The sequence below is a fragment of the Thalia democratica genome, chromosome 5, assembly GCF_965202585.1.
Source record: "Thalia democratica chromosome 5, ktThaDemo2.hap1.1, whole genome shotgun sequence".
Classification (NCBI taxonomy): Eukaryota; Metazoa; Chordata; class Thaliacea; order Salpida; family Salpidae; genus Thalia; species Thalia democratica.
The window spans coordinates 22,629,827-22,641,681 of NC_139169.1; the positions used below are offsets into that span (position 1 = coordinate 22,629,827).

The 11,855-nt window shown below is 26.9% G+C and overlaps 1 protein-coding gene across 2 annotated transcripts; it reads right to left on the reverse strand.

Annotated features, from left to right (window-relative positions):
• Positions 1–682: 682 nt before the first annotated feature.
• Positions 683–9,811, reverse strand: LOC145835606 (cytochrome P450 4V2-like). Of its 2 annotated transcripts, none has more exons than XM_082943277.1 (9): positions 9,532–9,811; positions 7,162–7,305; positions 6,590–6,845; positions 5,344–5,487; positions 3,423–3,555; positions 3,071–3,160; positions 2,250–2,473; positions 1,723–1,795; positions 683–1,391 (listed from the first exon to the last, which is right to left on the reverse strand). In XM_082943277.1, the coding sequence occupies exons 1-9, from the start codon at positions 9,755–9,757 to the stop codon at positions 1,173–1,175; spliced, it is 1,509 nt and encodes a 502-aa protein (XP_082799403.1). In that variant the 5' UTR covers positions 9,758–9,811; the 3' UTR covers positions 683–1,172. The 2 variants fall into 2 exon arrangements, with proteins under 2 accessions (XP_082799403.1, XP_082799402.1); XM_082943276.1 differs by having other exon boundaries at positions 6,569–6,845.
• Positions 9,812–11,855: the final 2,044 nt, after the last annotated feature.

The window sequence follows — 11,855 nt, forward strand, 5'->3', positions numbered from 1 at the left end:
ATTTTTAAAAGTTTTTTAAAACTTCATTTAATTACGTCTGTAACAAATAACCTCATTCTACAATTTGTTTTTTATAATAAAGAAAAATCTTAATATTTTTATAAATAGTAAAAGACTTTTTCCTAAAAAATAAAATTTTCCGACTGTAAATGTATTGTAAACAGTTTTACTGTTATTTCTTACAACATTGTTTTAATAAGAAAGTGTTAAAAAATGCCAATAGTATATACAGTTAGCTTCTTGCAAAGTACATGTGAAATGAAATAAAATTTGTTATGTATTAAGCAATTTATTATTTTACGAAATAATTAATAATTTATCATTGTTCAATCAGTGGTATGACTTAAGTGTAAATGAAGTTTAAACAAACAAAGACGTTATAAAAGTAAACTACTACTTTTTAGCTCATAAATCATAATGCTTGCGAAGTTGGACAAATAAATATGTAAAAAAAAATTTAGTTTGTATATAATAAAACCATTTTTATATATTATTTCAGTATAATAGATGTAAGACCTATAAGGAAAAAAATATTTTTTGTTTTATCATCTGAAAAATTAAAACGTTCCGTAGAAGATAAAAAAAATAAAATTAAATACAGTATTTATAAACTTGATTTATAACTGTTTTTATTCTTTTCTTATTTTTTATAAGGCTAAGCAGAAAGTTAGTATTAGTTCTCTGTTTTTTAATTCAAAATCATGGTCAGCTTAAAAATAATAAAACTGAGCAAGACAGAAAAACTTATGCTCAAAAAAAATATAAAATAAAGTTTAAAAGTATGACAGTCGACTTCATTACAACACTATAATATCTTATTTAAAAAAGATACATTAAGTAGATGATCAGTCTTGTTTCGAAAACCATTAAAAACACCGTATTTAATTCTTATCAAAAACAAAAGAACTTTTCTAGTGAAAATTGTTCAACCAAAAAAGGTTTAAAGACATAAGGAGAATAATATATTCTGTTAAAAAAAAAATCAAAACAACAAAAAAGTTTAAAATCTTTTTAAAGTTGAAATTTTTATCTATTTAATGATAATGACGTTCAGTTTATTGACCTCAGTATCAACTGGCCAATATAGATAAAATATTTAAAATTTAAACAACAATCACAATAACTGATGATAGTTACTCGAAAACCGATAAAAACACAAGCGTTAAAATTCGTTACAATCTACTAGTCAATGTGATGTTTAATTTGTTGGTGGGCCTCAGTATCAACTCTCCTGATTTCAACAACTGATCCTCATCATCATGACTCGTGAAGTGGAAACTCTTCACCATCTTGCACACAACAGTCTTCATCTCCTGCACAGCGAACTTCTGACCAATGCAGTTCCGTGCACCAGCGCTGAATGGAATGTATGAGAACGCGTGCCTACCCACCTAAAACATTTTTATTTATTAATGAAGAGTTTATCGAGTGTTTATAAAACTTTTTTTTTAATTAACAAATAACAAACTACCTTAAAAAACTGCTTAATAATAATTAACTATTGCTTTTTGAAATTTAAGATAAAAAATACTTATATATTAAAACTAATTCTTTAAGCCTACAAGTACTTGTGTTAATTAATTGTGTTTTTACCCAGATCGGAGTGATTTTAAGTTTGTAATAACAAAATGTCTTTATGAAATATTTTATTTATTTTACACGTTCAAACGATATACGTTATATTAGCATAAACAACAAAACTTGTATGCAATATCAATTAACCTGATTTTCTTGGTTAAACCTTTCCGGGTCAAACTTGAAAGGGTTCTTCCAGAATTGCTCGTGATGATGAATACTGTAATGAATAAACAAACTTATAACGATTTTTGTCACACTTTAAATGAAAAACTGCGTGATAACAAAAAAAGATAGTATAATTATAACTATAAAAGCCGAAAAAAAATATAAAGTTTCACTTTAGGTAGGTTTAATTAAAGTCAAATCAAATTTACAAAACTAAACTTATGAAAGTTAACTACAGTGCTTAAAAACAAAGTCATAAGTCAGTAATTTTTTTAAATAAAATGTTCAAACAATTACAACTTTTTATATTTTTATCATATAAAGCTTAATTGGGAGTTATCAATAAAAGTTAAAAAAAAAATTAAACAAAAGTTAAAAAACAACTACTACGCGTGTTTTTCAAAATTGTTCATACTTTTTTTTTTACAAAATTAACTTTAATGCTATTAATTTAAGTTTTAAAGAAGTCTAAAAAAATTGTCTTGAAAAAATTCCTACACCCAAACCTGTAACACATTACTGCAATCTCTGCACCCTTGGGCACTTTGAACCCGTCAAGCGTGCAGTCCTCTGTGGTGTGCCTGGCAATGTAGGGCACTGATGGGTATTGTCTCAGAGACTCCTTGATCACCATGGACAGATAGGGCATCTGAGAGAAGTCCTCAGCTGTTAGGTCACGTTGAAGATCATCAGGTGATATCACACTGTCCACTTCATTTTGCAGCTTTGCCTGTGTATTTTGTTTTATAAAACGGGAAGATACTTAGAAAAAGTTTTACCAGGTTTAAGCTTTGATAAAACACTTGCTGTTTTTAGACACTTTTTAATTGAAAAATATTGCTTAAATGATAAAAAACGATTGAGAAAATAGTTTTAAGTTTTACGATGTTTTAACCATTATTTTGCTAATTTCGATCGTAGCTTTACCAGAATTTTAAAACTTGTATTATAATATTTAGTTAAACTCATGTTTTGAAATTTCATAGGTTTCTTTTTTATTTGTAAATAGGCACAGAAGGGTTTTATTTTAAGGTCTTAAGGTGTATAGAAATGTTTCTAATTAGTACGATTAAAGTCCAAGAGTTTGATATGTTGCAAATATAAAAATTTTATTGTTATAGAGTGTTTAGATATGGTGAAACATTTTGCTATTTTTTTATTTCCAACTAAAATTATTAGCACAAAATATGTTTATATTAGTTAAACAAAATAAAAGAATAACTTTGTCTAAAACTTCATACTAAATCAATAACAGCTAAAACAATGAAACAAAAACAGTTTTTGTACTCGTGTGAACTAGTAAAAAAGAATTTTAAGTACATTTAACCTGTACATTTGGATTGTGTCCAAGTTGGTAGAACAACCAAGTCAAAGCGGCAGCAGTCGTATCGTGTCCCTCGAACATAAACGTGTCCACCTATTATCAATAATAATTAAAGTAGTTAAAACAATATTTGTATCAATCTCGCATGCAAGTTTATGTGTATATTTATAAAAAAATGTTAGAATTGTGCAATCAAAATTTATAGAAACATCTTTGTATACTATTGCAGTTAGGTGCAATAACCTATTTAGAAACAACTGTTCATTATGAGACTAACAAAATGTATTGAAAAATAATATATATTTATTTAGTACAAGTATTTTAACACATAAAATGACATTTTTCAAAGACAAACCTCCTCTTGTATGTCGCTAAACGACAGTCTTTCACCACTTTCGGTGGTGGCGTACAAGAGCAAATCGAGAAAAGCCAGTCTGCCACTCGAGGTCAGTGTTTCATCCGACGACTGCGATCGCACTTGCTCCAATCTTTGGAAGGTAAAATGTAAAGGATAAAAATGTTTAATGAAAAATCTAGTTTTGTGAAGAAGTTAGATATGATTTTTACAAATATTCGTTTTTAACGTAGTGAAAAGTGGTGAATTAAAATATTCAATAATCTATAGATATAACTAATCGTAACTACATATTTTGCATTGTAACTAGCTTTGTTCTTTCAAAGCTTTAAGCACATTCTCTAATCTGTTTAACACAAAATTTTTACTTAAAAAATCAACTTGGATCGGAAATAATGTTTTAATAAAATCGAAAAATAAAAATTAATGAAATTTTTATATACTGATCAATATTTTTTATTACAAACAACTCAAAAATTAAATTTAAAATTGTGATATCTGATATATTTTTAACTGGTTTGAAATTTTCATAAGCATTATAAGTAACCTATAATAGTCATAATTTACAAACTAAACTGTATATGAACTTTAAAAGCTCAAAAAAGCTCAAAGATAGTTTTCTAAACTGTTCGATTATTTTAATGGTATACTTTTGATGTGCATGAGTTTAGTACAAAGAAACTCAAGTATTAACTGCTTTTAGCTCTAATATGGTTTTTCAGGGTTAAAAGTAGTTTTTTTTCTCTGAAAAAGGTAGATTAATGAACTTTTATACTTTAAATTAGTTTAATCATAAAGGAGGTTATATAATTCTTCATTATCGTAAAAAAGTCAATTTTTAGTTAAAAGTTAACATGTTTTAGTTTAACTATTTTTAGTAAATGTACACCAAGTACATTGGATTACGTACAAACATATTACAATTTCGAAGTCTCAAGTATAAGGAACTAAGTCAATATTAAAAATTAACTTAAAAAAAATATAAAAGTTAAGTCTAACTGAATATTAAAACGACAACAAAATGGTGTGCCTCGAAATAGTTTTACTGTTATTTTCTATTAAACACACAATGCGTGTTAAAATACTATATGTTTTGGTTTGTCTTGCAAGAAATATTTTTGAGACTCTAAAGCACTTTTATAAGGCTTAATAAAATGTTACACTCAAAATTATTAGTTTAAATTATTCAGAAAAACAATCAAAATAAAAAGTTTGTTATATAACTAAGAGGGTTAATTTATAGTTATTTACTAAATTAACGCTATCTTAATTATATTTATTTGTTGCTATTTGTTAAGAGAAATTTTAAATATTTGACAATAAATCCTAGCGGCATTAAATTGAAAAAACTAAATTGAAATAAATAATAGAACATTTATCTGATTTTAAAAAACAACTGAAACCATAATAGTAAACACTAGCAAAAACAGCTGAAACAGCAATTTTAAAACAATTGTTTTAATAAATAATAAATAAAATACAATGGTTAGATTTAGTAACCAAACTAGCACTTTTGCTTATTTGTAATAATTCACTTACCTTTACTTAAAACCTTATGACCGAAAAAAAGTTTTTGTGTTGTTTACTTTTTTTTAAATCAAAGTTTACTGTTTGTTTCGTAATAATCATGTAACGCTGTGTTTATTGTTGGTATATAACATCAGCAAAAGTAAACAAAAACATTGTAGCAACATTTAATTGCGATATAGGTAGCTATTAAATGCTTAAACTAAGCAGTAAGTCTAATTTTTATACTACTGCTACGTGAAAACGTATAAAATTGCCGCAAACAACAAGTTGAGTTATTTGTTTTTAAAGTCTGATCAGTATAAAAACATGAGTAAGGGCTTTGTTGTATGTTTAGATAATTCACTTACGTTTTAAGAAAAAATAAAACTACAAATAATATTTTCATACTTACCTTCTTTTTATGACGTTTCCGCTGAATCCGTGGAGTATTGATAGAAGGTAGTCTTGCCTCTTACCGGCGGAGGAAAGTTTGTAGAAGTAAAAGTTGTTCTGGTGGAGAGGACTCCTAACACGGTTCATTATTATCTCCGAAACCCTGTAAGAACATAATTCAATCTGTTGTGCAAAAAAAATTTGAGCTTGTAACTTTTTTTTTGTTCTCAACTATTTTAGAACCCTATGTAATACTTTTAGAAAGAATCGAAAACTACAGTTTCAATAAAAGTCTTATTTAAGTTTTTATTAGGGTAAAATGCTTAATTACAAAAAATAAAAGCAATATAATGTCGGACAACCTTTCAATTTATTTACGGAATCTAACAAATATAAGCAAAAATAGCAGTTGATAATAAAAAGTTTGAAGTCGATAAAAGTAAACTTTATTGATTTTACTGGGAACTTAGTGGTATTATATATCAAACTAAAAAACTACGATTGGTTTTAAATAAAAATAGTATAACAAAAAACAAAACTTTAAATTTGTTTTACTTTTTTAAAATGAACATGTGTTTCAAAAAGCAAGCAGTTTTATATGCGAAGTAATATAGCAGACTAAAGTTTTAAGAAACAGCATACGTCTTGAATAATAAACAAATATATAGTTTAAATATAGTTTTCATGTTTAAAATTCTCCTAAATTTTTTAAAAGCACTGGTTACTACGTATTTAAGTTTTCTATAATTGGGTATATTTATAAGACTGCAAAAATTGTCTCTGCAATTTATTATCCTTCAAACAAACATACCTTAATTTTAAAAACTTGAAAAAGTTAAGATATTTTATCTATAGTATATAAAGTGCTTTCTACTTCAAGATAGCCATTCGTTGTTACAGACAACAAAAAGTAAGCTCACAATTTTATATTTATGTTTATACAAACAAACTTTAGTTTATAAAAAATAGTTTCCAATTAGTTATTTTAATTTTGATACAAAACTTTTAAAAACCTTTATTTAGTTTTTTTCAAATTAAAAAAAAAATAGTGTAACTGTTTCATTCAAGTTATTACGTGTAATCTTCCATTGAAATGCACTGTGCTTTACATTAATACAAAAATTTCACAAAAAAGCATAAAACAATATGAAATAATTGTTAAGTTTTGTAAAGGACTAACATCAATGCTAAAATTTAGCAAATAACTAAGAATTAAAAAAATTAGTTTATACATATAAACTAACTCGTACAACGCGTTGACGTACTGAGAATTGTATTGTGACTGAGCGTTGACAGTTTCGCCCATCGCCGTGTCGCAGATGATGTCCAGGGCCGCCATCGTGATGCAGTGGTTCAAGTCGACCTCCTGTCCGCATTTCAGCTTTGAGTTGAGTATATCCACTAGAGTGTTTGCGTGCACATTCATGGTGAGGAGAAAGTCCTTGAGTATGGAGAAGTGGAAGGCGGGAGTCAATAAGCGCCTCCTCGATCGCCACTTGTCGCCACTTGAGGTCAGCAGACCTGAGTAAACGGGATTAATCGGTTGTAAAGAGGATCAATGGTTTTATTAAAAATTACGCAGTTTTATCTTTGTATTAAAGTTTAAATTATATAATTGTTGTATTATAACTAAACAGAGCAAACGGAATTAATCAGTGATAAAATGATTAATTTTTATCAACCTTATACTATTATAGCTTTATTAAACTTTTAGCCAAAACTTTTTACGTATTCTAAATTGAAAATTTTTTACGTAAGCTTTTGAAGTTTAAAACAATTTTTTTGTATTCATACCGAATAAAAGTTTTTAAACATCTAACACAAATTTGAAACTGACCTGTGCCGAGCCAGGGATTGAGAAGGTCGTATATGCTCGACTTCTGGATGTGCCTGGAACTCTTCATGATCGTCTCAGCGGTCTCTGGATTGTGGACGAGCAAAAGAGGTCTCGGTCCCAACCACAGTTTTGTCAGTTTGTGTCCTGAACATTTAATATTACAATATAATAGTATACTTACTTAATTTAAATATCAACTGTAACATTATACTGAATCTTATTTTATCTTAATATCTACATCATGGTTTCCCAAAGTGAGATATATTACCCCATTGGGGCCTTTATAAAAACTTAAGGAGCTATGAGTAGTAAAGGGGCCACAGGAAGGCCATGAGGCTTAAATTTGAAACTTGCACTAGATATTCAGGAGTAGATATTAAATAGCAAAAAAGCGGTAGTTTTTGAACTTGTACTAGATACTATGGGGAGATTTCAGAAGTTTAGAGGGAAATAAGCTGTAAAAGGGGGATACATGAGGCCAAAATTTAAAACTTACACTAGATAATTTGGAGTTGTTGTTGAAGCGCAGATAAAAAAGGTTATAGCTGTATTTAAGGAAAGTTTTTTGAGAATCTTTTTTTTTTTTGGGGGGGGGGGGGGTATGGCTTTTTTTATTTCTTTAAAGGGGCCGCCTTATAAAAAAAAGTTTAGAAAACCCTGATGTACAGTAACATAATACTTTTTATTTTTTTAATCTTGAACCAAAGTATTAATCAAGTTTTAATCAATAAAAGAAATGGAAATAATTTAAGTCAGGTTATTTACTACTTTATGATACATCACAATAAGATATAAAAAAGAAAACAAAACACTTAGGTATTTCTTACAAACGTTAAATTAAAAGACTAAGATTTAAACTATACAAAACCAGTTAAGTTTTTGTTTTGGTAGCTGTTACTTAAAAATATATAGACATATAAAGATGTTAAATAAATGTTTATAGAAGTTTTATTTTTCAGTTACACGATGTTAGTTTAAATAAGTTATGCATAAGTAGAAAATTTAAAAACTGTTAGAATAAACAGCTTTGAATCTGAGTTACCGACTTCATAAATGTACATTCAAAAATGCACATAAATAACAGCAAAATCTTAACCAAAATTGTTTTAGCTACGATTTATGTTGCAATAAGCAAATTAAAATTAAATTTAGAGTTTAAGCAAACATTTTTTTTCTCATTACTCACAAATATGACACGATACCGTTTACTTTCAAAGTTCGCATGAAGGCTACTTTATGACAAAAAGTATAAGGTTTATCAAATCGCAAAAATAAAACTACCCAACTGGATCAGTGTTAGCACTTTTGCACTAAGGGACTCTTTTACAGGAAGGGACGCTTTTGCAAAGCGTCACTTTTGTACTAGGATAATTTCTTATAGCAAACTAACTTTGTATCTATTCACCCTAACCTTAACTCTAATCCTAAACATAACTCTAATCCAAACCCTAACCTTAACTCCGACTCTAACCCAGACACTGACCCTAACCCTGAGCCTAAATTTAACATTTTGCAATAGTGACTTTTTCCCTGCCAAATTGAATTTTTAATCAATGTTATTTTTTAAAGTTGTACTGAGTTCAATTTAATTTTACGTTGTAATACAAAATTTCAATTAAAGTTTTAGTAAACAACTTGTTTCTCCATATTAGCGAGTATGACACAATACTGTTTACTTTCAAAGTTCGCATGAAGGCTATCTTGTGATAAAATATGAGGTCTAATCAACTCAATAAACAATACTGAACTGTTGTTTATCCTATGTTGTTGTTTATTTAGCCTACTGTTAGAGTTTCAACGGGTTTATCAAGTTTGTTTCATCATCTTACAAAATTTTACGGTCAAGGTTAAAATAATAAATATGCTGATGTTTTTGTAAGTACAAGGAAATAAATGTTTCATATAATGTGCTAATACTAACAATATAACTATATTTTTAATTTATACAATTTTATAATTTACATGAAAATTTGATGTAAAAATTATAAAAAAGATAAATACTTAAATGTTAATTATATATTCTTTATTAATACTTTAGAGTTTTCAAATATTAAAATCTGTATTAAATTTAGTAAAAATATATTAAGCAATAGTTCTATATGCCATTTTTTATACACAAAAATAAAACATAAGTTCAAAGATGTTTACGGAACGACAAAAGCTACATTTTGATAAACCTTCAAATGACTTACTGACCTAATCTTGAAGAGAGAGGCAGATGAATTAACTGATGACCAGAAGCATCAAATAAATACTTATTTTCTTTTACAAATTGTAAATACTAGTTTTATCTAGACAAGCACTAAAAATACTACTACTTATTGTAAGTGATGTAAAACTGCATTATTTAGATATAAAAAACAAACCGACCTAATTGTTGTTCTGAGGTGCACAGATCTGCCATGAACTCGAAGAACTTGGACGGATCGCCGGGAAGCAGGTGGGCGTGACCGATAAGGGGGAATGCCCATTTGTGATAGTTTCTTATTTTGTACAGACCAGTGCGAACTTTTAATGTTTGCTGTACAGAGTTCTTGTTTCTGATGAGCAATGTTCCGATTATGATTACCGTGCAACAGAGAATGATCAGATACATTTTTTTTATAAAACTTGTTAGCTGTTAAGAATTAAGTTAAATAGAAAAATTAGTACTTTTTTTCATCTGCAAAAAATATTTTAAAAATTATTTAACATGACTTGTATTAGGTTTATAATAAGTAAAATTATGTTTTACTAAAATGCACAAAACTTTTTTCGCACCAGTGATGATCACCGTACAATGAAGAATGATTAAATATTTTTTATGTTTATTAAGTTTGATAATAGTAAATAAAGTAAAATTGTTAAAAAAAATAGACAAAACGATTTGGTTTTTTTCTTTATGTTCGAAGCTTGTTTGAGTTTCTAAAATAAAAGCATATATTATTACCTTAATATATTTAGCTATTATTTTTCACAATGAAATAATTTTCTTTTATATTTAATTAAACTTAATGAGATGCAAATATTTAGATTTGAAAACTAATATGCTTCATTTTGAAATGAACAGCATTAAAGGTAATGAAGTTTAAATTAATTTTTCTACTGATAATAAAGTTTGAACAGCTAAACAGCTAAAAGTGTGGGTTGTTGATAAATAAAGTTTCTTGAAAGCTCTATATAGCTTTTTTTTGATTCAAAAATAAAAAAACTAAAATTTAGGTGAAACTTTGAAAAATTTAAAAGAACTTTAAAAATATTTTATACTATAGAAAGACTAAAAACGTTTGCAAATTTTTGATTGACAAACAAATGTTGATCATTTCAAATATATAGATATTTCAACTAAATTTATCAAATTCATTATACATCCGGAAGTAAAATTAAGCTAAAAAAAACAACTGTTAACAAAATTATAAAATACTTAAAACCCGAATAAAAAATATGCAAAAATAAATATGCTTTTGGTCATAATCTGTATTAAACGCTATAAACATAAAGTTGTTTGATTGTACAAACATATGTTTTAAACAACAAAGACATAATCAGCAGAAGAACTTTAATTTAATGAACTTTATAGACTAAGAAGTATCTATCAAAATTTATTCTAAGTAATTTAAATCAGTACGCAGTTATATCTGTGGTCCATTAAAAAACTAATTTACTGATAAAAACAACTAAAATATGTATATTAGACACCATTACGTTAGTAATTATCAACTACTACCTAATTTAAAAAAGAAATCAAGTTGGTTAGTTTAAACTAATGAACAAACATTTTTCTAAACAGACTGATCATTACTTTCAAAGTTTTAATATAGCTACCTAAAAGTAAAAACAAACTAATGACAGTAAAATCTTGTATATTAAAATAAAAACGTTATTCTGCAATATCAGCTACAGAAATGCAACAATGTGTTACAGGTGCGTAACAAATAAGATATTAATTTACACGAAAGCTTCCTTCACGCATGACTTAACAACCACAAAGGTGTAAAAACAGGTGATTTCCTTTTATACGATTATTCGTGGTTTTACAGATAAAAAATTAATTAAATTATCAATACTATTTGATTTTTTAAAACTCTCTATTAAAGCAAACTAAACTAAATGTTTGAAGTATAATTAAGTAAAAATTAATGAAATAAAAACCGTTTTAAAAATATTTCAGATTTTAAATCACTTGAATGTTATAATTGAACTAAATACACCTTTGAACTTTTCTCTTTATTTGTACTGTAGTATTTTATATACGTTTTTATGTGCGCTGCACATCTAAATATAGAATAAAATAGTACAAAAAACTGCAATTGTATTTCTTTTTGAAAAATAAACAATTAAAACATGTTTTACTTTCATGAATATTTTGTTGCATAAAAAAAACACATTTAATATCCATCATTTTTTTTGGAATACTGTAACAACAATTTTTTTGCTTCATATCGCATGTTACTTGAAAGCCTAAGGCAAACTAAAACTTAATTTTGTGATATAAGGATTTTTAACGCTTTTTTGTTTTAAAAAAAGTTACAGCCGTAAATTTATTAAAAAGAAATAAAAGTTTTAGAAATCAAGTAAGTTTAAAGCTTTAAGTAGGGTTTTTCTCAAGTTAATACAACAACAAAAAAAAAACTAATAAAAAAACTAAAGTCTGAGATAAAATAAATTATTTCGATACAGGTTTAAGTTGATTAACAATCAAAAATCTTAATAAT